We start from the raw sequence: 15304 nt of genomic DNA on the forward strand, positions 1-15304 counted from the left end.
AGTAGAATGCCAATATAAACGACACAAAGAACACAACACACACAATGTACCGCGTATGCGGCGTCTCCGACGTTCGACTAACTACGGGAGCCGGTGAAAACGAGCCGCGGTATCGTCTCTACGGACCTCCCTCGATAGCCGAATGTCCACGGCTGCGCCAACCATCAAAAATGTAGGAGCTCCACTCCCCATAGTCCCGTGTAACCTCTCTGTGTGCTGTTGGATGGATGGATGGATGCTATGAGCGTCCCCTTTATAACGGGGCGGTGACATGTCTGCCACCATGCTCGAAGAAAAAAGAAAAAACTTCCTTGTTTCATGCTGGCCTAATACCTTGTCTACATTGATTAAATCTATCTTATTATACCAAAAAAATTATAAATTCACGGTCTATCTCTCTGCCTCTTAAGGCAGAATTACCTTATTTTTTTCCCCGTTATTTATTTTTGTACTTTATCTCTACTCTTCTGCCACCAATACTCTAACCGTCTCTTACTTATTTCTATCGCGGACGTGTTCAGCTTTCCATTGTTGTCCCTAAAACCCAAGGCTTCCTGTAGACTCGTGCCCACAAGTATACCTGGGTGAATATCGCCACATTCAATCAGTACATGTTCCATCGTTTCCTTAGTTCCCCCGTAGCATGTACAGTGTTCGTCTTCGTTACTGAATCTCGCTTTATAACTTCGCGTTCTAAGGCAGCCCGACCTTGCTTCAAACAGTAAAGCGCTTCCCTTTGAATTATCATAAAACCTTTCCCTCCTTATTTCGTTTTTTCCCTTTCGGTAGTTACTCAGAGCCGGCTTCTTTTCCATCGCTGTCATCCAATAAGTCCTCTCCACCTCCCTGACCTTCCGCTTAATGCTTCCTGTTGCCGTATCGCCCGCACTGCTAGCCGTATATTTACTGGTGAGCCTCCTAGTTCTCTTTCTCCACTGCGTGTCAACGCTTTTTCTATACAAATACCTGAAAACCTTCTCTGCCCATCTACTCTTCTTCATTTTCCTCAGCCTCTCTTCGAATCTCATTTTGCTCTGAGCTTCCCTCACTTCAAAGCCTGTCCATCCCATATCACCCTTTACAGCCTCATTTGTCGTCTTCCCGTGAGCGCCCAACGCGAGGCGGCCCACCGTCCTTTGATTTACATCCATTCCTGATTGTACCTCTGACTTCATGCAAACCACTGAGTTCCCAAATGTAAGCCCCGGGACCATCACACCCTTCCACAGCCCTCGAAGCACCTCGTACCTATTGTATCCCCATAAAGCTCTGTGCTTCATAATTGCAGCATTCCTCTTTCCCTTTGCTACCGCTGCTTTCTCTTGTACCTCCATATATCTATCCCCCTCCTTTACCCATACTCCGAGGTACTTGTATTCGCTTACCCTCGGTATTTTTTGGCCCTGTATGAAGACCGCATGGTCTTCGTGATCATTGAATACCATCAATCCACATTTTGTTGCACTAAATCCTAGTCCTAGAGCCTCACATTCCCTTCCGCATATATCTGCCAGTCGCTGTATATCATCTTGACTGTCCGCAAATAAGACAATATCATCAGCATAAAATAGACCTGGAAGCTTCTGCTCAACCATCGTGCCGACCTGTTTGTGTGACAAATTAAATCCAATGTTGCTACCTTCTAGCGCTTTTTCCATCCTCACATATTCACAGACAGGGATGTCCTTTGTCCCCGCTGTTATTCATGCTGCAGCATGAATAACAGCGGGGACAAAGGACATCCCTGTCTCAGCCCCTTGCTAATTTCAACGCTGTCCTTGCTACTTATTCCTTCCCATTCTATACAAACTGTATTTTCTCGGTATATTTCCCTCAAAAGCTGTATACATTCGTCCCCTATGCCCACTTTCAATATATCCCACAAAATTTCCTGCTTAACGTTGTCATAGGCTCCGGTGATATCTAGATAAGCTATGTATAAGGGCCTGTTTTCTATTTTCGATATTTCTATACACTGGGTAAAAACAAACAGATTATCGTCTAACCGCCTGTCGATTCGAAATCCATTCTGAAGTTCTCCCAAAATATCATTTTGTTCTACCCACGCTTCTATTTTTAATTTTACTGCCTGCATCGCCAACCTGTATAGCACCGATGTAATGGTTAGCGGTCTATACGAGCGAAATTTATCCTTTTCTCCCCTGCCTTTATAGATTAAGTTCATTCTACTTTTTCGCCAACTGTCTGGTATTTCCCGCTCCTGTAAGCACTTTTCTACGGCTTTCAGCAGTGCTTCTTTAGTGTTATGTCCGAGTTCGTTAATGAGGCTGACGGGAACCCCATCTAAGCCCGGAGTAGTGCGCTTAGGAATTTTTCCTTCGGCCTTCTTCCAATTGAAATTCTCTAGTACTACATCTTCGTCAGTTGCACTCCTTTGCGTACTATTACCTACCGGGGGAATCCCCTGGGTGACCTTTTTAAACGAATCGGCTGTTATCTTTCGGATGTAACCTAGCGCTTCATGCCCTTCCAATTGATTTCCTCCTTCATCTACCAAACGTTGTTGCTTTGTGACAGACTTCCTACCTAGCGCTTTTAGGTGGCTCCAAAATATCCTAGGCGCGGCCTTCTTCTTTTCGCGAATCTCTCTCATCCAGCGTTCACTTTCACCTTTAATTTTTGCCTCGACTAATTTCTGCACGATGGATTTTTGCTCTAAATATATTTCCCATATTTGGTTGACTTCGTCCTGTGGCCGCTTCTCCTTTTTTGCCGTTCTGTGCTCCCGTGATGCCTCACGTCGCTTCTCGATCGCCTCCTGGATTTCTTTGTTCCACCAACTTTTTGGCTTTCTCTTTCCTTTCCAACAAATAGTTTTCTTCTCTTTCTCCATTTCTTTCGTGATTACATGTAGCAGCTCACTATACTTCCAGTCTTTGCCTGGCAGTTCGTCTACTTTTTCTTCGACTCTTGCGGCTACATTCGTTATTTGTTTGTCATTTAGATACAAGCTGCCAAATTTTGATTCTATGTTCTTATTTTCAGTTTTATATCCCATTTGTAATATTATGCGTTTATGATCACTACCCAAGCTGTTAATGCCTTCCTCGTCTATTCTCATCTCTCTAAGTTTGTCATATATTCCTTCTGTCATGAGACAATAATCAATGCTCGATTGCCTGTTTCCGACTTCCCACGTGATCTGCCCCTCACACTTCGGCCCCACATTAACTATCTCAAGACTATGTTGCTCGCAGAGATCTACCAATAACTTGCCATTGGTGTCTGAATATCCGTCAAGGTCACGAATGTGAGCGTTCATGTCCCCTAGAAGGATTATTTCGGCATCATGACCAAATTCTTTAATATCGGTGCTGATGCATTTCACTATCTCCAGATTCTTTTCTCTGCAGTTATTCCCCGTCCACAAGTAAGCTACACCTAGCCACGTTTTCTTTCCACCTACTGTGCCGGAAACCCAAAGGTGCTCTGAACACGTCGGCTTCACTCTATCCCATTTTGTGCTGCTATGAATTAGCATTCCAACACCCCCACCTCTCCTTTCTGATGTGATCCTGTTACATCCTTCCCAAATATAATTGTCAATATGTGGTGGCTCTTCCAAGTCTCTAAGGTGTGTTTCTGTAACCGCATAAACACCTATCTGTTCCTTGTTTAACTGTCCCTCAATCTCTAACCATTTTTCCTTTTTTCTGCCACCCTGCATGTTAATGTAACTAATTGCAACACGCGCCTTCTCCCTTCTTTTACCTTTTCTCTGGTTTTTCGCTATACTGCCTGTCAAAGAGTCCCCCTGGTTGTTTTCCTCATTACAAGCTACCCTGGGCACCGAAGGGCCCGCGTGCCCCCCAAAAAAGCTACTGCGCGTCCCGCAAGTCGCCAACCCACCTCATGACCAAGCCTCCTATCGAAGTGTATTCCGTCTCTTTGAAAACCACCCCACCTGTGCACCTCTCTGTTTATTTCCACTACCTCGATGCCTTTCTCTCGACTCATCTGCCATATCTCTTTGTTTGCGTCGACAACCGCTCTTTTGCAGGTTGACGTCACGCACCGGTACCTCCGGTATTGTGCATACCACTATCTGCACCTGAGGGGAAATGGCGCGCATATCATCTACCCCTTTCGCTAATGTGGTCGCTAGTTCGGCTGATTCTTCATTCAAGACGTCGTTTAGACCTCCCGCGATTATCACGAGGTTACGTCCATTAGCCTTAGTTGCGAGTTTTGCGCTAGCTTGTCTCATCACTGATCCCAGCCCATGTCCCGGGAACTTCCCTATTAAAACCCGTTTGTCGCCTCTCACCCTTTGCTTGACTGCTTCTGCGCATCTAACTAAATTCGAGTCCCCGGCGATTATCACGTGTTCCGACTTTTCTGCTAGACTCTCCCGCACCTGGCCACTGCCCCGGTTACTAGCGCGTGCCACTGCTGCTGTATTGTCCCCTCCCCTTCCCAAAACTACTTCGCGGAAGCTGGGTCCTGTGACCCTTGCACCTGTCTTTTCCAAACCTGTTTCCCCCTTCGCGTCTACCACTGTGGGGGTCGATGCCCCTCTGTTCCCGCTGTCTCTTGCTTCCTTGTTCGCCATGACTACCTTTGCTAACCCCTCCTCGGCTGACTTAAGCCTTTCCCCCATAGCCATCGTTTTTTCCCGCTCTGTCGCCAACGCATTTTCCAGCTCGGCGATTCTTACCATGAGCTCATTCTGGGCAGCCATCATTATTTCCATTTTCGCCTCTAACTCGCATTGCTTACACTTGGCGTCAGCTCCCTCTGTCTTCTCATCCGTACAAACCTCTATTTTCCATCCCATTCCGCACCCTGAACACTTTACGGTCTTTTTGACCATGGCTAGATCGTTCACACGGCGGATTAAATACGCTTAAAGCCAAATGATATCACTAAACTCCGCAAGTATGCTGCACTGCAAATCACATGTGTACCTTTCAGCCACGTGGTGTCCGAACAAACAAATAATAATAATAATAATAAAAAACAGGCAACTGTCACACAGGAAACAGTACAAAGTTGTAAGCCCTATTAACCTTCAATCTAGTGGCTTATGTACTCATATAACTAAAAAAAACAAGCTCGAATCATGCAAAAAAAAAGAAACTTATCTGACGCTGTCATTCCGGAGCCCACGAAAAACACGTCCGTTCTCTAGCAGTCCGCGCCCGCGAGTTGGCGCTGTGCTCCCGTGTTTCCAAGGGAGCACAGCGCCAACTCACGCTCGGTGGTGAGAAGGCTAACTATGCTAACTACGACGTGCGGGCGCCACGAGGCGAAAACGACTTTACAGGGAGTGTTAGTACCCTTACGAGTTACTTGAACGAAAGTCACGTGTCTCACATCTCTCTGAAGAACGTCGGATATCTCAGCCTGTAGCCTGTCTTGAACCTCGGGGTGCAAGGCGACGAGGTGCAGAGTGAGGCCCATAGTGTTCGGCGTCGCTTCCAGCCTACGAACAGTAAAAGTAGGGCGTGCTGTAGAAAACAATTTGATCAGAACTATAGTCTGATAACAAGGGCGGTAACGAAGCTGTTCTGTACAGCCATTGGCCAACAGCAGATATACTGCAGTATTTAAAGGAACACTAAAGTGAAACAATGAATTGATTTAGATTGATAAATTGTACTCTGAGAACTCGAATGTCGTTAATTTCGCCACCATAGGTTTTTTAAAGGAGGAGAAAACCAAGGTCAAAGTTGCATTTTTAAATTTCGCGCTGAAATCGCCGCACGTGACGTCACTGATTTCAATGTGCATTTTTCGTATGTTGGCGACATTGGGTCAACTAAATTTTCTGAAACTTGGTATACTCAGTCGCGGCCCCCGTTCCCCCTTCATCCCCCCCCCCCCGCCCCAAAGAACGATGTACTTAAATTTTACCGATTGAGAACTACGTAGAACCTAGTAGATGCCGTCAAAATCTATGACGTCGTGACGCTTGGTGCAGTAACTTCAAGGTGGCGTCGTCACCCACGTTTTCTTTTCTTTTTCTGTGTGTGTGCGTTTTCTCGCTCAAGGGTCTTCTCGCGGCGAAAGTGGTGTTTTTGGTATCGTGAAAGAGTAATATACTAATATAGGAAAATTCGTTTTTTTTTGTTAGTGTCCCTTTAATCGCGGTTATAATATTCTTGTTACTTCACTTCATTCCTCTTGCAGTCAGAGACCCAATATGTAATATCAGCTGCGATTGCGGCTGCAACACAAGCAGCTTTGAAAATATGACAACAGAAATAGAACATATGACGATAAGCTTAGGGATTCGTTCGCCCGTCAGTCTGACCCTTTTTTTAGGCGCGAAGCTCCTTAGGCCCATATCCCGCCGTCGCCGTTGAAGCTTCCTTCTCTTAGCATCGCTCTAGGTTGCAGTGGCCGGTGATTTAAGAGGAAATGTTTAGGCCTTGAGCGGTTTGATTCTAGCGCACCAGAAATTCGAGGTTAAAAGAAATAGGCTCTGTGCACAACTGGTTATAATGGTCGTCTTCACTTTCACCACCTTTATCGTAGATTGTCAAATGACAACCATCATTCTAGCGCACTACGGGCGCTTTGTCGAAGTATAGTAGGAGACTCTTTCCCCACCCGGCGCCTGCGCAAAAACACAATAAGCGCGCGCGGCGTTCCGTCGCCGCTGTCGAAGGTCCCCGCCGCACTCAATCGCTCAGTCGTTCCCGCCACCGAGCGCAGCAGACGCTCTCCCCACCCGCTCCCCACCCTACCGCCTTCATGAAAGCCAGCAGCTAGATCAGGTGCATAGTCGTTATGCGTCCCATTTCTAAGGAGCTTCGCTCATCGGTTGTATTCGTTCACGAAACAACTGCTAGTTTTTACAAGCGTGCTTGCACGCTGTGAATGTTGTAAATGCTGAAGATAAGTTGAATGCGAATCACGCTAACGGTGTATTTTTGGGATGAAATCTCTTTTTTTATTACGTTGTGGATGCGAATACAGTAGAATAAATGCACGAAATAAGTTTGTTGAGAATTTCCTTTAACGCATGAAAATATTACTCACCCCGCAATTAGAAAGAGTGCCGAGTTCGCGATCACTTCTTCCCTCGTCAGGGCCAGCTTTGTTTTTCCATCGAATCCTGTTTCAGAGATGACATATAAAAAGTCGTACCGACGAATTGCAATTCTTGATATGTTGAGATTGAGGGCATTTGATACCTTGCTTCGTGCTATGAGTCCAGCGGGTACGGATCAGGTGGTTATTTAACAAATTTACTTGATTGTAAGACAAATTGACACCATAGGTGTCGCTCTGAACCAGGTAACTCTGAATGACGCTGCATGTAACTATAACACACGTATTGTATGTGTGCGTGGCTTGATGGCGTCTTGGCGTCTTCAGTAGGTTTCCTTGTAATGCCAATAATTAGAGACAGGTGGGTTCCTTGCTCACCATTGTAATCAGCTTCGATGTTCCCCTCTCTTTCAGTCCACCAAAATAACAGGTAGTAGAAAATGTGAACCAACAAGACTTATAATAGAAGCTGAACAGATTGCCGAGCTCGGAGATATGTGTATCTGCAAGCCCTCGTTGGCACTGTCAGACAAAGAATTGGAATATGTGCGCATGTCGTGAGGCACTGTATCTTTTCGCTTTGTTCACCATGATCTCGTGGCTGCGACTCGTGAGGCGAGTGCATGACTGTACAGTGGTTTCCGAAAATAAACAATCGTTGGAAGCTAGCGCCCTGTGCGTTTGTGTGTGCCTACATTTGTCCTGCTGTTTTTATTATTTGCGCTACAAGGAATCTACTGAATAGCGAAGCTTTTGAAGCTTCCCTTTCCGCACATGGCCAATTTGAGGATGAAGACTCTGCAGGCCTGGCGAAGGCAACATGATGACGTAGCGATGACGTAGCGGGCCAATGGACGGGCTCAGCACTCTCGGTTTGACACTGAATGATGTCACAATGAAGACCTTCTGCCCCTCGATGTGGCGCCATTTGCTGCAGTAATCATCGACTGGGCGCTGGCATGATCAGTTAGGCAAGGTAAATAGCATAGCGCTGATAAGGTATCGCACTTTAAATGGCTAAGCACCACCATCTGCTGTGAGATTAAAACATCGAGAGCTTGATTATTTACAGGAGTTAATTCATCATTGTAAAACTACTTCCCTATATGCAAGACATTGCGACTTCTCAAGAACAAGTTTTCCGGAAAGACGAAGAGTAAAATCTTACCATTTGCGTCGTTCTTGAAAAGCTGCCCGGTGCTTTCTTTGTTCAGGAGAAGCTGCAGAACATCAGCTTTCTCACGCTGCAAGAAAAATTTCCCAGAAATAAAACATTACGAAAACGCGCTCCCAAGGCAGATGCCGTGCGCCATTACAGTTCTCTAATAGCTTCGTGTATTAGTGTCAACGCCAAATTGTTCGTTTGCAATTCTCTGCGAATTAATTCCGAGCACCATAAAGCATGGAGTGAACTTTGTTATAGATCGAACATCTAAAAGACCAATAGCTTCTTATAACACGACCTTTTATTTTTCTCCCAGAAGCTGCACCAGGACTTAATGACATTCGTCACCTGCAGAGCTTTACGGAGTATCCGTGGGCAGCAAGGGCCTTGCCGCATAGACAAACGGTGCATTTTCTAGAACTGGTCAAACCTATCTTATTTTATTCCTCGTTGCATGAACTCCTACCTTCGTCACTGCTTACTGCTTTAAGTACGAAGTCCCCTTCTTAACCTTTATAACTGCGGCAGTGAATTAACAGGAGTGATCTCAGCCGTACCGATTCAACAGTAGTGGTAGAGACCGGGCTCTGAATTTAAGTATTAGCCGTAATTACAAAGTCAGGAGTTACTCCTCGACAGCAGGAAGCAATAACTCGATGGGTCAATTTCGTAGTAAAGAAATACCCTCCACTGGCGTAAACGCATGATCACATTGCTTTTCTGTTCTAGACGAATGTGCTGGAGCCTGTGCTTAGGTAACACAATACTTTCGATCCCAACACAAAAGCGAACATATATCAAGAACCAATCGGAGGTAAACGGAATATTTTATAAAAATGCGTACGCCGTGCCCATTCGGGTGGAGCATGATCTCTAATGAAGTGAAACACTGGGCACGAAATAATTAGAAGGCTAACGTTTAGGCTCCCGAGCTGCAGCCTTTTAAGTTCATCTCCCAATGCCGGCCACCTACCTTCAAGTGACCTTGAAACAAAAGCCAGAGTTGTTATCCGGGCATTCCTACGTGTTATCCGGGCATTCATACCATTGAGAGGACAAACCCAACGAATTTGATTGGGCACTGATGACAACGGTCCACATAACCGTAACCGTATGAGGTTACAAACATTGTCCAAAGGACAAGTATGCATACGCGAAGACACAGGTATAATCTCTCCTACTGCACTCTATCTCCAAAAAAAAAAAAAGAAACGAGATCATCCGAGCAACCAGTGAAAAGTTAAGAAAATGCGGTCTCTGGCCCCCAACCCTTTGTACAGAATCACATTATATACGCTATAGTCGTATACAGCTTAAGAAGTTCGGAGAGGCCCACCCAGATGACCGAAGTGTGGCAGCCGATCGCCTCCGTGACCAGCAAATATTCCCGCTCATGCACTCAGCAATGTTCTCCGAGGGGGAAGTCACCGGCCGTCTGGCTCATGACGTCAGTCTGCAGTGCGCGCCCATTGGTGCAGGCTTGTGTGCATCCGCCTTTGAGGGGGAAATGCCGCGGACTTCTAAAGCTGTGTCCGACTATAGTTGCTACCTAAACGCGTTATATAAAATATTGCTTCCGAGTCGTTCTTACTGTTTGTTCGTAATATCACTGAAGCTGTAACATTCTAGAGTGCGGGAAGTTTGATTTGTCATTTCCAGTATCAACGTTCCAAAGGCCGACAAGGGGCTCCATACAGTTGAGTGTCATTTTCCAGCGCAGGATTGTCTGTGCTCTTTTCAACGCCAGAGGTCCGCGAGGTTGGCGGCGCGGGTTTGAGATTTATTAAAGACGATAGTCTTTCTTAGGGAACTTAAACGCAGAAATTTTGGTCTGTCTTTCTGTCTGTCTGTCTTTCTGTTTGTCGGCACGTCCCTCGATTCAGCCACTCGGCCAAAGTTGAACCACTTGCCCAAGGGCCAGCCATCGTGAACTGCTGACTAGGTTCATACTTGTGTACATTGTTGATCAAAAAGCAAACATTACGCATATCTGAGGCGCCACATCACTAGGTAAGTATTAGGTGATGTGTTCATTTAATAGAAAATACATAGATACGTAATTCTAGAGACCCTAGTTTCTTAAGCTGCGCTGAAAATGCGACTGCGCCGAAACTTGGCTTCCTCCGTGCCCTCTGCACGAGCTCATTGTTGTGTTTCGGTTTCGGTTCAGTATTGCACTGTACGAATGCCATGGGGCGCCGCTCTGGCATTCCTGCTTTACCCAGGCGACGTGAATATAAAAGAGTGTGTGGAGAGTACTCGTTGAGCGCGGAGGTTTATTCTGCTTCGGCGCGTCGCGCCAAACCGCGTGTTCGGGCTGGCTGGCGTCCCCGCCGGTCGCGTAGGTCACCGGCGGTCTTCGCCTGCTGCTGCGCCGGGACTACCAGCCCGCAACACAGCATTCACGTTCCCCGACGTATTGCCAGATGGCGTTCATATCTCACGCAGCGCCTCTTCTATCGTGTTTAGACGACATTTGCAGCGAAGCACGCAGATACGCGGCCAATTTTTTATTTTTTTATTTATACGAGTACCCTAAGGGCCCAAGAGGGCATTACATGGGGGGGGGGGGGTGATACAAGTGTGAGTACAAAAGGTGTGTGAACATATACAAGTGAAAAAGAACATAGAAACCGCAAAATAATTTAAATGACATATCTATATAGCGCGACGCTGCGTGACCAAGCTGGCAGCGTCGGACGCGTATTGCAGTACAATAAACTGAGAAAAATAATCCAGCTTTCACCTTCGAGTCGTCTTAGGCGGATGCATAAGGGACCGTGCGACCTTTTTCAATTAGCCACCTGCAGCGGAAATTATTAAAGGCGCGAGTCGTCAAGCGCGAAAATTGACCGACGGACATGACGGCGACGGCAACGGCGACGGCAAAAGCCAGCCGATATTGTCCATATAATTGCTATCGCAATAAAAAAAAAACACACACAGGCACCGAGAAGCGCAGTAGCGCGACCACCGCGAACCAGCAGCAGAAATGCGTTTGTCTAATGATGATGATAGTACTTGCAGCGCCATCTCGCCTCGCTCTATTGCAGTTCAGTACGCCGCCGCTACCCTTATTTTTGTACTACAGCCAAAGGTACACTTTCTGTTCTCTAAAGTGGTATAGACCTCCTCACAGGAGCAGCCTCGAACCAGTGAGCTGCAGGGGTAGAGGGTATGCTCTCAGTGTTGCCATCGTGCTTTGGGCTGTCCCATTTCTCTGTGTTGCTTCGGTACGCGTTTGTGTGAGTGTGATATGCGCCTGTCTCCGATACGATGTCACTATCATGGCAGAAAATTTACTGCATTCGCATAGCAAGTCATCTGGCCATCCCTGTCGTGTACGGGTGAACGAACAAGCAGCGGAAGAGAAATATTTTAGGTGCAATCGTGTGTCCGCAGCATAGTACGCCACGCGATGAGTGAAAGTATGGCATTTTCACGCTGCATCGTTTTCCTTTGTCGCCTGAATTGCGGTAGCAGTAGGTGGCTTTAGTAAATCGGAAGAACTTCCGCGTGTCGCCATCGTCACGCCTCTAATCCCGGTATTTCGTTGGCGGCAAGAAAACCGACGAGAGCATTCCCATGCAGCATCCTGGATACGAAAGAATGGTATGCAAGCCACTGATGACTCACCTAGTAACTCGTAAGAATGTTGCGGATTCGTACTTTATATCGTCCATAACACAGCGGCCTACACGGCTGTAAACTCCGCCTTGTCCGGTTACGCATGTGCAGCCTGCTCGCGCCGTACTTCACCGGAGGGCCTCGCGGAAACTTATGCTTTGTGTTTTGACAATGCTTGATCTATGGGGAGGGGTGGATGACACGGCATCGTCGCTTGGTCAAAGGTAGTCGATAGTGCAGAAAGCTTCAGCGGTTCTATAACTTAATGCCTTATCAAGTGCGCGTGCAACGGGCCTTCGCCTACAAGTGTTACAGAATGGAATATCCTGCCCAACCTTTGTTAGCTGCGGATCAGTTTAAGGGACCGACCTGTCGTCGTCTGATGTCTCGCGTTGGCATCACGCAGATCCCACGTTCGATACGCATCAGCCGAGCTGGCTGTACGTTTTGAACGCCAGCGCTTGCTTGCCCGTGAACGCCAGCGTCGCCGAAGTGCTAATTCATCTGAGTCAGCGAAGCGATCGCGAAACGCCAGCGCCGGGAGTTGTCCTACGGACGCTGGTCTACTGAAGAGGCAAGCGCAGGCGAAGCGCCAGCGAATGCGAGGTAACCCTCAGCTTCGGAAGGCTCAGACGAAAGCCGAGCGCGAACAAAAACAGACGAAACCGCAGCTTCGACTCATACAAACACAAGCCAAGCGTCGACAGAGGCAGGCGAATCCTCCACAGTTTGTAGCTCTCACAATGTGCAATTGGTACGATTTATTTAACAGCGGGGCTATTTAAGCTCGGAGAAGCTCCGTTAGTTGTGTACAAAAACTATCATTATCATGGACGCAATAAGTCGACCGGCACGCGCTGGCTTCGACATCTTCATCTTCTGCTTTGCTCCCGGAACACGTGCGCCGATTTGACCGGCGTGAGATGCAATAACTCTGATGGGCGAGAGAACGAGTACAGAGAGAGAGAGAGAGAGAGAGAAGAGAGAGAGAAGGAAATATAAAGGAAGATAAAGAAAGGAATGGTAGAGGCCCGTGTACTTAGATATAGGTGCACGTTAAAGAACACCAGATGGTCGAAATTTCCGGAGCCCTCCACAATGGCGTCTCTCATAACCATATCGTGGTTTTGGGACGTAAAACCCCAGGTAGTGGTATTATTAAGCTAAAGAAATAAACAGAGGGAAAGGAAGGGAGGAAAGACAGAGAAAGAAATAGACATGGAGTGAAAGAGTGAAACAGACACAAAATAGAGACAGAAAGAACAGTGTGACCAAGACAGAAAGAGAAAGAATCAAAGAAAAAGAGAGAGCGAAATAGAGAGAGAGAGAGAGAGATAGTAAGAAAGAGGAAGCAAGAGATAGAGAAAGAAGGACAGAGCGAGGAAGAGAAAGAATTAGAAATAGAGAAAGAAAGATAAAAAGAACAGAGAGAAATAGAGGAAGATAGAAAGAGAAAAATAAAGAGAAACAAGGAAGGTCACCCAGGTTGTCTGTTCCTTCAGGCTTGGCCCCACTAGTGCGAAGCTGCTTTAATTGCTTTGAGGAGCGGTGTTGAAATGGAAGCGGTGTCGTCTCGTCATTCAAGAGTTCGCGTTCCGTCTTCTGAAGAAATATACAAATCGCGCTCACCAGTGCCTTCGAGCGTCTCTCGGACAGAACCGGCTGGATGAGCTTCGTGGTGAGCGTAAAGTAAGGGATCACCAGCCATGACGTCACCCAGGTGAGAAGGAACCAGATGCGATGCAGCTCCGGGAAGCAATCTGGAAAACAACCAGAACAATCCTTAGTGCCAGAGAGTATATGACAGGTCGCTATCATAGGTTTCTTGCCCGTTAACGAAGTCTCGTCCGTAGTTCCAATCACGTCAGTAAGGGTGCATTGGTGGGCTTGTGGGATTGTTGGCAGTGAATCCATGCCCCCCCCCCCCCTTCCGAATTTGTGATAGAGGGGGGTGTTTCACCGAAAATAAATAATGAAAATACGTGTTTTTCTAAAATAGTCAAGGCCTTCGGCAAGGCCGTACGTGGAAAGCGGGCGCGGAAAATGAACAAGCCGCTGTTGAGCCTTTCTGCTATAGCTGCAGCTGCAGTGCAAGACCATGAAGAAGTAGGTTACCCATCACACATTGGGGACGAGTGCCGTTAAACGTGTGCATACACATCTGGTGATTCCATTTCCCTACCACGCGTCTCTCTACACGAGAGCAGGGATGAGAGAGAATAAATTCAGTCTGTTTTCCTGTTATGCAAAGCATTCGATAAGCAACTAAACCATGGTCTTAGAGAGGATTTATCGAGGGCTCGTTTCTTTTGTTCGACACAACCTAATGAAAGTGTAATATCTTCATGACTCAAGAGTCTACTCGCCAACGCACATGTTTATTGCAACTTGCAATACAACGGAATGACCAGCAAGGCACACATGTGGCGGTCTTATAAGCTAACAGAGAAACTAAACCGTGACGTCGGTGAGCCAGACACTTACATTAGCGTCTTATCTTAGGTACGACAATCAAAGCATACAGGGACGTCAGAGCATCACTAATACGCGTTCTATCCTAGGTGGAATGACACGACAGAAACCAGCAGACAATGAAGCTAAGGAAGTTATAGGGGACATTACTTGTGTGTTTTAATTGTAGTATAGTAATTATGGCATAAATGGAAAGGAATTAAAGTGGACGAAAAATCAACTTGCCGCAGGTAGGGACCGAACTTACAACCTTCGGAACCGCGGTCTTGAAAAAGTCACAGTTTCGCCTCAATAACGAAGTAATCAATGCAATAGCAACGAATTGGAATGTTATTCGATGTAAGGCTAACAGCTAACTCCTTTAGGAGCCGGTATAGCAACCCTTTCAGCCCTGGATGTTTTATTTTGACTGACGGTATTTTTGTGTGTGTTTTCCTAATAGTTGCGACCTTGGAAGACGACAAACGAAAAATTGAGCCGGTGGTGCAGTTATTTATGGATTTACGTACATGGTGTCAAATTAGGTAATCAGAGTCCCGTGGATCTGAAATTAGAAAAATGGCTTCGTTATTCCTGCTAATCATTAGAGAACGCAAAATCTGAACCAATGTCTCATTCATCATCAGCCTGTCTACGCCCACTGCAGGGCAAAGGCTTCTCTCATGTTCCGCCAATGTCTTATTCGGCAGTGTGCAAGTTCTTGAAACAACTTCGGGTTGCCCACCTCGGCGTCAGCTTTGGTCAGGCGTCTTTTTCCTTATGGCTCCCAGCTCCGCAAAAATGCCGCAATGGTGGTGTCGATCGCAGTGGGGATCATTGAAGAATACTCCCCCAAGAGTTAACAGTTTTGGTTTCGTTGCCGAGTTGATAGGGGAAATATGTGATGGTGTCAAATGACACCGCCAGGGCTGAAAGAGTTAACTCTACAAAATAGTGGCACAAGGGAATACGATCGCTCCAGGGTGCGAAGCGATTTTCGTGCTGTCTGTCACCTCAACGCGAAAAAAGCGGGGAAAGCGC

The 15304-nt window shown here is 46.7% G+C and overlaps 1 protein-coding gene across 1 annotated transcript in view; it reads right to left on the reverse strand.

Moving 5' to 3' along the window:
- The window catches only part of LOC119399209 (cytochrome P450 3A11-like), a 36471-nt gene that overhangs the window by 16622 nt on the left and 4545 nt on the right, over positions 1-15304 (reverse strand). Inside the window, exons 5-8 of the mRNA XM_037666022.2 lie at positions 13442-13572; positions 8189-8264; positions 7009-7084; positions 5338-5446 (exon numbers count right to left, since the gene is read on the reverse strand). Coding sequence (XP_037521950.2) covers positions 5338-5446; positions 7009-7084; positions 8189-8264; positions 13442-13572 — 392 coding nt within the window. The remainder of the gene's footprint in view (positions 1-5337; positions 5447-7008; positions 7085-8188; positions 8265-13441; positions 13573-15304) is intronic.

This window comes from Rhipicephalus sanguineus, chromosome 7, assembly GCF_013339695.2.
Source record: "Rhipicephalus sanguineus isolate Rsan-2018 chromosome 7, BIME_Rsan_1.4, whole genome shotgun sequence".
In the NCBI taxonomy this organism is placed as follows: Eukaryota; Metazoa; Arthropoda; class Arachnida; order Ixodida; family Ixodidae; genus Rhipicephalus; species Rhipicephalus sanguineus.